Source organism: Stegodyphus dumicola, chromosome 10, assembly GCF_044657685.1.
Source record: "Stegodyphus dumicola isolate Sdum_Otavi_A_Nest chromosome 10, ASM4465768v1".
In the NCBI taxonomy this organism is placed as follows: domain Eukaryota; kingdom Metazoa; phylum Arthropoda; class Arachnida; order Araneae; family Eresidae; genus Stegodyphus; species Stegodyphus dumicola.
The window spans coordinates 180,665,355-180,679,942 of record NC_140777.1 but is presented as its reverse complement, the minus strand read 5'-3'; the positions used below and the strand labels follow the sequence as shown (position 1 = coordinate 180,679,942).

At 32.2% G+C, this 14,588-nt stretch overlaps 1 protein-coding gene across 1 annotated transcript in view; it reads right to left on the bottom strand.

Annotated features, from left to right (window-relative positions):
• LOC118191722 (protein FAM114A2-like) overlaps positions 1–14,588 on the bottom strand; it is a 45,645-nt gene that overhangs the window by 25,683 nt on the left and 5,374 nt on the right. Inside the window, exons 2-3 of the mRNA XM_085825945.1 lie at positions 5,990–6,077; positions 2,186–2,314 (exon numbers count right to left, since the gene is read on the bottom strand). Of these exons, the coding sequence (XP_085682071.1) occupies positions 2,186–2,314; positions 5,990–6,077 (217 nt within the window). The remainder of the gene's footprint in view (positions 1–2,185; positions 2,315–5,989; positions 6,078–14,588) is intronic.

Genomic DNA, 14,588 nt, shown 5'->3' with positions numbered 1-14,588 from the left:
TATCATCCACTTTTGATGAGGTTCTTGAATTTGCATTGTTTATTTTAAAATATATTCATTGCCCTTTTTCTTTCCCCCCTTTTTTGTGTGTGTGACTATTACATTAACAATTTTTAATTTACCAAGTAATGAGGTGGATGCCATATAATTTTTCAAGAAAGAGGTCTATTACCTGACAACTGAGTATGTGAAAATGGCCACAACATGAAATTTTATGTTAACAATGAGCCCATTTGGAGGTGCAATGTCAAAAATTGCAAAAAGATGAAGGGCTTCCATGTTGGAAACTCGTTTAGTGGTTCCAGAATATTGTTTGTCACTGCTATTAGATTTTTGTAGTCTTGGGCAGAGGAGGTGACATCCATGAAATGATGTAACACACAGCTTACTATGTATGAAAGTGCTGCAGTTGACTAGAACAATTACATGCGATAAAATAATAGTAATAAGGATTAGGATTCTTAAAAATATTCTTAGGAAACGATATGTGAGTATATGTGTTATCAGTATATAATGTGTTGTTTATTTTTACATTCACGCTTCACGAGTTTGGCAAAATTATAGCTGAGATCTTGGCGCAAATCTAAATCACCAAATATGGTTGGGGGCCACTACAACAAAGAAGTACCAAATTGCCTCTCGAGAAGAAATTACAATTAGGTATAAATAAAAAAATTGCCACAAATAATAATACAAAAGTGATAATAGATTTATTTCAAACCATAAGATAAGAGACCAAGTTGTTAGAAAATGAAGGACTTTGATGCAAATATTTAGAGGAAGTACATGTCTCATTATTAGCAATACCATTAACTGACATAGATGCAGAAAGATCATTTTCAACTGCAGGTAATTTGTGCACAAAAGTACATTCCAGGTTTAATGACAGTTCAACAGATGTATCTTTTTTTTATGATCACATTTTTAAAAAATGCATTTAAGGAATTAGTTGTCCCCACCACCACTAACAGATATTATAGAATATTTAGTAAGATTTTTATGATATTTGCTCCTCTTAATGATACTATTATATGTTTTGTTCCTTTATTGAATTATAATACTAAAATGGTTTATTTTCTATATGATATTTTTTGCTTCTAAAGTTACAAATTATTATTTTACTGGTGTTATTAATAATTTGATTATAATGTTTGGTCCTTTATTTTATATTTGTACATAAAAAAAGGTTCTTATTTTTATAGTTTGTTCTTGTATAAACAAATAAATATGGCAAAGAGCCAACTGTGTTTATGTACTTAGGAAAAAAAAAATCTGTGTTACCCCAGCACAAATTAAAAAAAAAAAAAAAAGACTTAGAAAGAAACTGTTTAGAAAACACAGCCGACACTGGCAAGCTAGAGAGTCCATGCAGCCGACTTCCAGTGACTAAATTTCTTTTCTTTCCTTTCCTTTTTTTAATGCTTAATGTTAGTCATTTTTTTTTACCATTTTCCAGTTTTCCAGATGTAGTTTTTTATTGTAATGAGGTTAATTACTGTTTTCTCTTTTTGTAATTCTCTTTTTGTATTTTTTCATGCTCCAATTTCATGCATCTTTGATGCATAAGGGCCAATGATGTATAATCAAGTGCCTTTGCAATTAAAAAAAAAAGTTTAAAAAATTCTGAATACCAGTACTATATTTTTGGTGTAGCATTAACAAACACTAATGATAACTGTCAATTTCAAAGAGTTTGATTAATACATAACATTCTTAAAGAGCAGGGAATGTTGTGTATAAAATAGACACAATGTTCCCAATCCATCCAGGCATGCTTAGCAACTTTATTACAGCAACATCAATATTTCTTTATGACACAGAAATTGCCCTCTTAATGAATGATAATATTTACAAATTCTCAGTTCTAAAAGCTGCTGAATTATTTAGCAAAATTAGCTGCTTGGATATTATTCCGCAGATCGGCTAGGTTGCATGATTTAGTGCCAATTATGGATGACCATATCTTCTACAATTCTGCATAATTACTGACAACTGTTGCTGAAATTCTCACTAATGGTCAATGGAATAATATGCAAGTACCTAAAATTATAACTTCTGAATAATTTTACTGGTATAATGTTCTGCAGAATAATTGTGATTAAGAATCAAACAATAGTTTTATTCAGTTATTAATATGTAATATATAATCTAAATTATATTTTCATATTGAAAGAAAAATAATTACTTTGAGGAACTTTTGTCTCAGATGGAGAATCATTTGTATCTTGCTTATTCTGGGCAGTAGCTAATTCTTCTGGTGGTGGAACTCCAAGTGTATTTTCAACTGTTTCAAGTACAGTGCCAATACCCTGAGCTAAAGAAAAAAGCATATGACTCATTGCAAAATCTCAAAGGGAATATATATACATAGAGGCAAAAAGTACAAAATTTAGAGCCTATATTACACAAACATCCAAGGAAAGTGAAATTCAATACCAATACATTTCAAAATATACTATTAATATGCAAAATAAGAATTTAAGAAATGTGAAATTAAAACCTAAAAAATTATAAAAACCTGAAAATGTATATCAATACCATAAAAATATAAAAAGAAGAGAAATTCAATCAAATCTCATGTAATGTTATCATCAAGAGGAGGATACATCAAACTGACTTACAATTCACTATTGGATTGCTACTTCGTCCCCTAAGTAAGTTTTAAATTCATGTTTTTTTGTTTATTTTTGTTTTTTATTTCAATTTTAAATTCACTGCAAAAGTCTAATTTTATTCTTTTACTTGATTTAACATTGAAATTTTTTTTTTTTTTTTTTTTTTTTTTTTTTGCGTTGAGAAGGACTTCAAAATTTTCAGATAAACCATTCATTAAAATACTTAAATAATTAAATGTTAATTAAAAATAAACAACACATTACCAATATAATAATAATACTCACATGTTGCTTCCTAAGAATATTTTAAGGATCCTTATTATTATTTTATTGCTTATAATTGCTCCAGTCAACTGCAGCACTTACATAGTAAGCTGTTTGTTACACCATTTCATGGACGTCATCTCCTCTGCCCAACAATATATAAACCTAATAACAGTGACAAAAGATATTTTGGAACCTCTGAACCAATTATAGAATAGTTCATCAGCTAATTTTAAGTACAGAAACGAAAGAGTTTTCAACTCGAAGAGGGACTGTAATTGAGTCCGATGTATCCTGTGCGTATCTTCTTCACAGTAGTTTTTTCAGATCGTTGAGCATTTTCCTGCACTTGACTAGAATCAGGATGTGTAATCATACAAATATTTGATGCCCCATTGAAAAGAAATAAGATTCAGATCTGATCGCCACACTCACCATGGATGAAACACAGATTCCTGTATTAGGGCTAACCGGACCAATATGAAGACTGAAGCCCCACAGTCGGCTTTCTCAAGAGCAGATACTTCGGCACACCCAAGCTGCCGACACTAAGCTCAGGAGACTAGCCGATTAATGTCCATGAGGATGACAGAGTGCCTCCTTTTTAATTAAAGCAGAGGCCAAAGCAACATCTTGGCAACAGTACTTCACTCCTACCAGGACCCTCCTTTACAATGCATGGCAAACATGTGGGCAGTTTCCTCGCCACTTGAAGTCAGAAACAAGAGCTGTTCCAGTTTCTCATAACAAGCCCCAACCTCCGAAGAGGAAAACCACAAGGTTTTCCATTGTTAAGAAAAGTTTCCCCTTGTTGGGACAAAAAAAGTTACGATTTAGAGGACAGAACGCAGAAAAGATGATAGATCACTGAGGTTCCAGGATCGTGATACCCGTCTCACCAAGATGACGGTGAGAAGGGGTGGCCATTTTATTGTGGAGGCACCTAATAGGCAGCCACCATTACATCTTATGAGAGGACAGACAATTTACATCCATGCCTTCTCAGAAATTCAAACCCTTTGGTGTCGCAGTCGACTCTCCTAACCGTTATACCGTCTGAGCGGCCAGCTTGGCCGTCGATGTAGAATCACAGCCAGGTAGTCCCCATGATTTCTTCTCCTTTCGGTTATCATAGTGAATCCATTTTTCATCACCAGTGATTATACAGTGGAAAACAGTCTTTCGTTTATGCTTGGCAAATAGCATTTCATGCGTAAAAAATTGGCATTCAATGTTTTTCAGCTTCAATCATACGGAACCCAATTTCCTTGCTTTTGAATCATTCCCAATGATTTTAAACAATACAAAACTGCTTGTTGAGTCACTCCTAATGTAAGTGCAAGTTCTGTTTGCATTTGGCATGAATCTTCTTCCAATAATGTTTCCAATTCTACATCTTTGTACACTTTTATCTTTCTGCTCCGTTCTTTGTCTTTGATATCAAATTCATCATTCTTAAACTTTTGAAATCACTCATTACAACTTCTCTCACTTAAGGCAGCCCCACCAATCTATTTCTACAACCAATCAATGTGCCTCAGCTGCAGATTTCTTCAAATTAAAGAAGTAATTTCGGATTAAAATAACATGCCAAATAATGATTATTGGAGAAGACAAACAACAAGAATCAGCGTAATATTTGTAAATCTTTGACTTCTCCAGTTAAAGAAGTAACTAAAAAACTTCCTGCAAATGATGCTCATTCAGCTCAAAAGTCAACATTTTTACAGGAAAAGTATATGATGCTAATATAAAATCGCTAATATTTCAATGTTATATTGTTAGCAGATGTGCAGCCTTACAATCTGACATTTTACATCAGACAATTTTAAACATAGCTTACTGGTGGCACTATTTTTTGTCAAATGGCAGAGACTTATTTTTATTCCCAATGCAAGCTACATCAGGTTAAAAACAATAACTCAATGTCACATAAGTAATCTTGAGTCAATCAATGTCATTACCTCTTCACTTCGATTATTTTATTTTACTTACATTTATTATTACTATTATTATTTATTTATTAATTTTCTCTATCAGGTCTATACAAATAGTACCAATAGTAACCCTCATCTAGAGGTAATAAGATTTCTGGTTTACATTTCGTTCCATTCTGAGCTCTGATATCTCATTACACAAATATTTTTTTGGTATTCTTCTGTTATCAGGACCTGAGTTAGAAGTGTATGTATGCATGTATGTATGTGCATTTATGTGTAAGTACACACACAGATACATATGTATATACACATATACATGCATACATGAAAAAATACATTCATACATACATTTCTGGACCTGGTCCTGATAACAGAAAAGTACCTTTTTTAGACATCTTGGTCAAAATGTTATTTTTAATGGAGGTTCTTTTTCACCTAAAACATTGACACATAGCCGCTGCAACATGACTCTTCATTTTACTTTTTAAATTCCATGCCACTTTTATTATACTTTGCCAGCTATGTAGACAGGAAATTAAAAATTAGCATTAACAATTCAGAAATATTAGAATCATTTAATGTGTAACATATAACAAAACCAGCCTATAGGAAAAATTAGATTACACTGAGATAAATAAAATTAAAAATAAAATTTATGCTTCAGAAATGTATATAAAATCCTTTTCGATAAAAAACAATTTCCTATTAGAGATAAATTTCTTAGTTCATACAATAATTTGAAATCTGTTAGGCTGATATTGAAATTACAATTTTAGTAGTCACAATTAATTTCAGTTACAATGCAGTCTTTTTTAGAGGTGGTCATCTACAGAAGGCGGTTGCCACAGAAGGTTCAATGTATTTCGATAACTACAAAATCTATATAATAACTACACATTCTCCTTATGTATTGCATATTTTTCTTACCATAAGTATTTATCTTTTAAATACCTAAATTAATTATTAAGATAGCAATGTTGATTAAAATCATATCTTAATAAAAATTTTAATTTGTTAATTTCATGTAATGCCAAAATTCCTTACTTTAATTTAGGATATAAACTAAATTTTGAGAAAAATGAACATAGGATGTTATTAAAATATAAGATGTTGATTAAAAAATGTTAATCAATATGCACTAATCAACAATAAATTTTCAAATTTACTTACACACTTGACTTGTAAATGTTGTAACAGAAGATGCAGCAGTAGATAGCAAACTGGTACCCCAGCTACTGAAACCCCAAGAAGATGATGACTGAAAAAATAAATATGTATTAAATATTTTAAAAAATGAAGTAATACTTTTCAAGTGCTACAAGTATTTTCTATGGCATTACCTTGTATAGCATCAAATTTTAAATTAATATTACATAGGCTTTATATATTCAAGTACTTACCTATTTAAACTAAGCATCAAATGTTTACATTTGACATACAAAATTTGGTGTAACTTAAATATATTTAAATTAAGCGGTAAAATTAAATACTAGTAATTTTACTCTCTTTGATTTGGCATTTCATTAAATAAAATGGCAAAAATAAAAATCTTCAATATGACTATAAAATAAAAACTAATTCACTAAGAAAACATAATGGCAAATTTATCTATGATGTCTAAAAAATCAGAGAGTTTAGAGAATTAACTATTTTGATAAATCTCATAGTGTATCAATTTTTTTTATCATTCAAAAGATTTTTAAAAGTCTTATTATATATTTAAATAACTTTGCATAAAGCACATAAATAAAAATTAACAATAGAACACATGTATATATCTTATGTTCTCTGCTTCAGGAAATTAAAATTTCGGCAATTAGCAGACTACTGAATCATTCACTCAAAAAAAAAAAAAAAAAAACACTCAAAATTAAATATATTCATATTTGCTTATTACTATTCCTCATTTTGTAAATGATGCCAAGATTATTGATAAATTACAGCTACAAACCATTCTAAAATGGTTGGTAACCCCAATCATGATCATTTACAGTTTGCTCATGACAAGAAGAGCTCCAAGAGAAATTTTCCTTTCTTTATACAAATGTAACAATCAATGATCACTTATAATTCTCTGGTCATGGGAAGAGTTGAGAGTATCCCAGCTGCTAACTTATATTCTTTTTTTAAAAAAATTTTTAAAATGTTTGATTGACTGAGATGTGAGAAAAATGTTGTGTCTTTCTCCCAAGCATGACACTTTTTAGCTTACATTTGAACATGCCAAAGCGGTCATTAAATAAAATTACATATCAATGAAAGCATCTGGAGTGCAACATGAAAAGTTGCAAGTGAAGGAAAAGCATCAATTTTGGCAACTGATTTAATGGTTTTTGAATACTATTTGTAATAGTACAGTTATTTAATTTACTATTGAAATGACAGAGAAAATGACATCAATTACATGATCGGAGGAGCAACTCTTCGGATATCTTTTCAACTTTGAAATACAACTAATGACTAAAGCAGTTTTTTGACAAAGATTTTCTATATCTGATCTAACAACCAAATACGTGGACCTGAAAAAATTGTGGATGTTAATGAAAAATCAGTTCCTACAAAATAAAAATAATGGTGGCAGAGTCCTTCCACTTGGTGCCTTATTCAGAGAAACTGGTGAGTTCTTTCTCACACAGGATCTGAAGAGAGAGGTAACCACACTCAAAGAAAGATGTTGACTATGTACAAAAGCTATCCGCAATTTATCCAGACTATCGGTAAGCACATAAAGCATACCTGGAAAAAGCAGGTCAGAAGCATTTTACCATAAATCATAAATTTAATTTTGTTGATTCAACAACAGTTGGTAATACACAAAATGTTGAAAGACTGCAGTGGTAGAATAAAAATTAAAGCACAGCCTGCCATTATCATTAATCTTGCAAAGTTCATTTCGAATCATTTGAATCAAGAGTTAATTTGGTTAATTTTTTAAGAGTCCTTGGGACAAGAAAATGTTTCTGATGCCAAATTTAAAGCAATTCTGGAAACATCGCAGCCACAAAGTGTAAGTGAGAGGTAAACATAAACTTGGCAATAACCTTTGTACTAACTTCATGTTTAAGAAATAGGAGCCATAATAATAAGAATATACGATTTAAGAAACATGCTAATATTTACAAAACTCAATGGTGCAACAGCCCTAATAAGCCAAGGCCTGCAGTGCCCCGAAATCTGCTTTCTTGATTGTGGGCCCCGGGGTGCGTGAACATGCCCTGAACAGCAGGGCCTCTGGTGTTTAGTCCCCAAGCAAACTTGGTACTCATTTTATCAACCCACTCAAGGAATGAAAGGCTGAGTCAGCCTTGCCCAACCTGGGAATCGAACCCCGGACCTGTGGTGCTGCTGTGCGATGCACTAGCCACTGGCGTCCCTTGCTAATATTTACCCATGCTTATTATTTCTGAAATTAAAATCTCAGCAATTTGCAAATTGCATTATTAAACCATTCCTCATTCAAAAATAATTAAATGTTTTCCATAATTCCTAAATGCAGTTTTATATTTCTTCATTTACGAAATTCTTAAAATAAATAATTTTTTACAGTTCTTTATTTACCAAATTCTTAATAGATATACATATGACTTACAGTGGTGAGAACAAATCAAAAGAAATTTAAAATACTCAAGAAAGTATTATATGAATAACATAAAAGACTAGTAATGATGAGAAAACCATAAATATGGTAGTTCTAATATGCCTATAACTAATTTCTTACCACATAAATCAGATGAGAAAATATTTTTACACTAAAGTACATCATTAACAAGTTGAAAAGATGTGATGCATATCCCGTTGCATACATATATATATTCAGATGGGGCAAGAGGTTCAATAAGCATTAAACTAAGCACTTGTACAAGACACATGACTAAAATTACTTCCTCAGTTTCTTACTCTGGCATTTCTCAAATAGTGATCCTCCTACATTTAAAAATGCCAAAAAAATAAATTTCAAATGACATCATTTCTGCTGAATGCATATCTGAGCTTAATAAATGGTGATTACAATATTCCAAATTATGGTATCAACTTTGAACTCATTTAGTAAGATAGTAACTAACATTCAAGTTAGTAATTAATACCTACAGGGTGATTCGCTACCAAACTGACAAACTTGCAGGGTGTGTAGGGGATACAGAGAGAAGTCTCGGAATCACATAGGAATGCAGGGTCGCAAATGCAAGTTATGGTGCAAAGAAGCAGAAAAAGAACAGAAACAGCAACACATTAAAATATTTTATTGAAAGGTTGTACTACAACCGGTGTTCGAAATTGCGATCAGAAGTGGTCTGGGAGGCCTGAAAGTGGCACTGCATGGAATTCCTTACGTTCTGGAATACTCCTGGCATGTCACTTATCTTCCCGATAGCTACACATATTCGAGTGACTAGGTCTTCAACTGAAGGAATGGACATCTCATACACCAAACCCTTCATGTGACCCCAGAGGAAGAAGTCCATGCATGATAGGTCCAGTGTAGGTCTGTGTGGCACCAGTATGACCGGGCTTCTCCATATTACACGACTGACGTCCACCGACACCTGGGCATAACCTTTGGTCGGTGGGTAAGTCATGGTGGCCTGGTTCATTAGCCCGTCAAATCACTGGACCTATCATGCACGGACTTCTGGGATCACATGAAGAATTTGGGAACCTGCATTCCTATGTGATTCCGAGTCATTTCTGTACCCCCTACATACCCTGAAAGTTTGTTAGTCTGATAGCAAATCATTCTATATATTAATTAAAAATTAATGCTAAACTTAAAATACCTGCAAAACTCGGAAATTTATTTTTTATCTTTTTTTTTAACTTTATAACAACATACTCGAGGAAATTTTACACTTTGATAAAGAACTGTTCTATTTGAATTTGTTTTGCATTATTTATCAACAGTTCTTCAACTGTATTTCCAAGTTTGTAAAACTGTTGGTAGCTTTATCTTTAATACTTTTTCTTTTCTTTATCTTCCTTTTGGGGAAGATTAAAACTGTTGGTAGCTTTATCTTTAATTCAAAAATTTTTCTTACAGTTTGAAGTGTTTCTCTCAATTCATTTGAGCTTGGCATGTAGTCACTTTCACAGTCATTTTCAGCAGCTCCTTTAATATGTTCTATAATACTATAATCTGCATTTTCTCATGCTGTCTCAATATTATCATCAACTGTAATGTATTCTAAAAACAAATATTTATTATTTCCTTCACTGGTGTCTGCAATATTAGAAATAGCTTACAATTCCTCTATTGCTTCTTCTAAATAAAAACTTCATATTCTAGAGCAATTTCTAAGTATGTTTTGGGAGACTGCTTCCCATGCATTGACTATAATATGCATAGTCTCTAACAAAGATATCAACACAGTTATCTCCTTCAAAGTGCTTACATTTTACAAGATTCGATTTTGTTTATCTTTTTTTGAATGACATCTGTCATGTTATTAAATTTGAAACCTTTTATAATACCTTTGTCTAATGGCTGAATGATAGAAGTCATATTTGCAAGAAGAAATACTAATTTAATGTTTTTCAAAATCAGGGCAATTACTAGGCCATTGGCTACCTGTACATTTTCCTAAGATTGCCATTCCCATATTTAAAAAAAAATTATCAATGATTAATAAAAAAATTTTTCATACTCACTACATACTTACAATGATTAAAATATTAAATTGTGATTTCGCGAGAGTCCAGCTGCATGATTTCCGTCACCTGCATACTTTTACATGCCGCACCTCCACTAGGAACGGCCCTGTTCAGAACAATATCAGAGGGATGTGCAGCACAGTTATCTAACAGTAAAGCTATTGTTTTCAATTTTCAGTTCTCTGTGCCATTTCAAAAAGAAATCGATAAAAATGCTGCTTCTCATCCATGAGTTCTTGTTATTATGGTAAGGTAAATTAGACTTCTTTTAAACATCAAGGTTTTCTACTCTTTCCAATAACCACTGGTGTATTTTTAATTATTACATCCATATTGCACATTGATAACACAGTAACTCATTCTTTTAATTTCTGAAGACCAGCTACTGTTTCACATTTAAACATTAATGTATGCTCCGATAATGCTTTATAAAACAGACCAGTTTCATTTGTGCTAAAAATTTCATAGGGCTTGGAGAAGCTTGGGTGAAGCGTCTTCCATACATTTCTCAGCTGAATGATGATCAGCTCCTTGCTTCTTACTGCATAGTTTTCGATAAACAATGTTATTTCTCGCTTTCCATCTTGTAAGCCATCGATTAGTTGCCACAAAATTTTCTCCTTTAATTTTAGGCAATTCTACAACTTTTGAGGACAAAAGAAGTCTAGAAATTGGAACATTTTTTATTCTCATAGCTTTAAACTACTCTAGAACAGTACTTTCAACTTTTCTTGATTTTCTCTCCTTCTTTCGTCATTCCTCCTTCTTTCGTACTTTCATTTTTGTCTGCCAAGTCAACCTGTCATTTCATGGTTATTAGAGACATAATCAGTGCTGTGCTCTCTTTTATTCAGCCTGCAATGACCACGCTTCTTTTCCGAACAAAGCCTGACAATGTACGATAATATAAGGAAGCATTTCATGATGTTTTCTAAGAATATCTTGTAAACTTAATGTGTGTTTATGCACATCTATCCTGCATCGGCTGGGATTCAAGAAGAGAAACACATACTATTCTTCAATCCTAGAAACACTCTTTTATTTAAAATAAAAGAACATGTTTCCAATGCCTCTAGAGCTGGGGTTCCTAAACCTATGCCGGTGGGCACCATGGCCCTGCTGACTGTCTAATGTGTGCCCACCACTATGTTCTTTCTATGTATGTTTCTTCACAATAAAAATGTTTTAGTTTTCAATAAAATTATATGTGAAAGTTTTCTAATTTTTAATGAAATAGAAATTTTATTCAACACAGATACCAGCACAAAGCGAAATATGACTGATCTCTTTTTTATATGCATGTATTATTAATTCTATCCATCCAACTATAAATTCACCTTGAAAAAGTAAATGGTGCCCACCATCTAACAGATATTCTAGAATAGGGTCCCAGGTACAAAAATATTGGGTATCCCTGCTCTAGAGAACTTCTTTTGTTATTTATAAGATAAAGGTATTATGTCGCTTTCAGTTCTAGTCCAGACAAAGAGATTTGCAAAAAGTGTCTGACAAGAACTAGGGAATTGTACGCAACACCCCACTGAGTCTTGGTTCTAACTACATGAGCCAAAATTTATGTTAAACTCATTTTATTGAAGCACTACATAATTAATAGATCAATGAATGAACTACAAACAGCTTTTATTGGTCATGAACAGTTTATCCCAGATCTGAATAATCAAATTTTGCCAATTTGAGTTTTAGAAGTAGCAGAGATGAGTTTAGTAAATGGTGGTTTTTCTACTGATTAGTAATTTGATTGGTTTGATTAGTAATGATTTGGTTCCTGAAAATTTGAATGCATTAAGGGGCTAAGTTTATTAACCAGTGATTTTTATTAGTAGTCTGCACTGGATCTGTATATATTGCACTGACTGATAATCTTAGAGTCTAGTAAACAGTCTCGGAGTCTTACACATTCCGATCATCAATTGCTTTGTCTCCCAAGACATTTTATGGAACCTAAGGAATTCCCACTTTAGTCTTAGCAACAGAAGATGGATTTAAAGTACTATGACTGTGGTGCTTATCGCCTTGTTTGCAACACCTGGCACTGCTGGGCTCACTACCAGTGTAAACAGAATATAATGAACTGTGCAGTCGTACTTTAAAAATTGTAACTCAGTTTGCTTCTACACATCTGTGTGCGAAAGGGTTTTCATCACTAACTCAAATAAAAACAAAGCACTTGACATACTTTATGATAATTCCAACTTAAAACACATCCTGTTTTGATGTGAAAATGTTTCTCTGGTATATGACATTTTTTTGGATTATGAATAAAGTTCGATGAGTCGACACTGTGTGCACTAAATTTGCTCATCTCTTTTGCGGCAATACTATAACCAATTTTACACAAGGGTTCACTTTCCAGCAGAGTCGTTCATAGGCCATTGGCTGCGTGCATACTTTCCAAAGATTGCCGCCCTCAAATTAAAAAAAAAAGTGCTGGCTAATCTTTAGAATATGGTAACTGGTAGTTTGGTGACATTTTGGAGGCGATAAAGGTTACTACCTGGGACTTTGGTAATAATGTGAGCAGTACTCAGTTCCGATTACGCATTATTTTGTGTGAGGGAAATGAGAGATCATGGGATATGTCATGTGATATTAATGGACGAATTACAGTTCTTTAATCGGAAAAGGGGGGAAATCGGGAAAAAATCTGGAAATTTTGTATTTGGCTTTATTCTGTGTTGTGTGAAACAGTGTTCGTTAATTTTTGGATCCAATGGCCCTAACTAAAGTGAATTCGAAATGGGTATTTAGTAGGATTGAAAGGGGTAGTAATAAGTGTTTCTTTAAGGCTGTGCGAGATAGAAGTAAAGATGTTTTATTAAGTTATTTATTTTACCTGGTACCTTGCTGTGAACTATAAGTATGATTTTAAAGATCCTGAAACAGAAATAAGAAAAGTTTATCGGACACGTAATCAAGATTCTGAAGAAGATTAGGTAAGTTAGTATTTTTAATTATTTGAGGATATTATTTTTATGCATTGTTCTAAATGTAAGGTGGAAGTAAAGTAATTTGCGTGAACGTGCATGGAAATAATTTAAATATTTGACACTAAGTATTTGTAACCATTTGTAATGTTTGCGGTATGAATTAGTTAGTGACGTTTGTAATATAATAGATAATGTAGAGGTAAAAGTTTTTGGATATTTTATTTATTTTATACGGGGAAATGTTCATATTTGGAAAGGGTATATACTTTTTCGCGATCAGGTAATTTCATATATGTTCTTTTTACCGGGTTTAAAGATTCAGAAAATTGTTATGCATTTTCATGAAATTTTTCTAATTTATGAGAAAAAAGCAGTGTACATGGATATAGTGAAGAGTGTGCGCAATGCCATTTTTGTGCAATTCTGAGATTTTTTTTAAGTAAAAATAAGTCGACGTGTACATGGTTTAGTAATATTTTAAATAAATGATAGTTATTTTGTGAATTTTATGTTTGTAGGAATTTGGTATACGTTTTAGTTGAAGTAAACGTGCATGGAAATAATTTAAATATTTGACACTAAGTATTTAATGTTTGCGGTATGAATTCGTTGGTGACGTTTATAATATAATAGATAATTCAGAGGTAAAAGTTTTTGGATATTTTATTTATTTTATATGTGGAAATGTTCATATATGGAAAGGGTATATACTTTTTCGTGATCAGGTAATTTCATATATGTTCTTTTTATCGGGTTTAAAGATTCAAAAAATTGTCATGTATTTTCGTGAAATTTTTCTAATTTATGAGAAAAAAAGCAGTGTACATGGATATAGTGAACAGTGTGCGCAATGCCATTTTTGTGCAATTTTGGGATGTTTTTTTTTAAGTAAAAATAAGTCGACGTGTACATGGTTTATGTGTATGAGTTATTTTGAAAAACGCGTAAGGAATATGGTATTGTGCACTTTTTCCCAATTTTGCAGTGAATATTTGTCATGATTAAGCAGTTTTGTTAGATAAAATTTCTAGCATAAGTGTAATTCGGCTAGTGGATTGTTGGAAGAAGTGTTCAGTAGATAAAAAGAAAAGAAACATGTCTTTACTTCGTGAAGACAAAATGGCGGTGGGAAAAAAAAATAGAGAGTTGGTGTAGGAGAGTTGGTCGCCAAATTT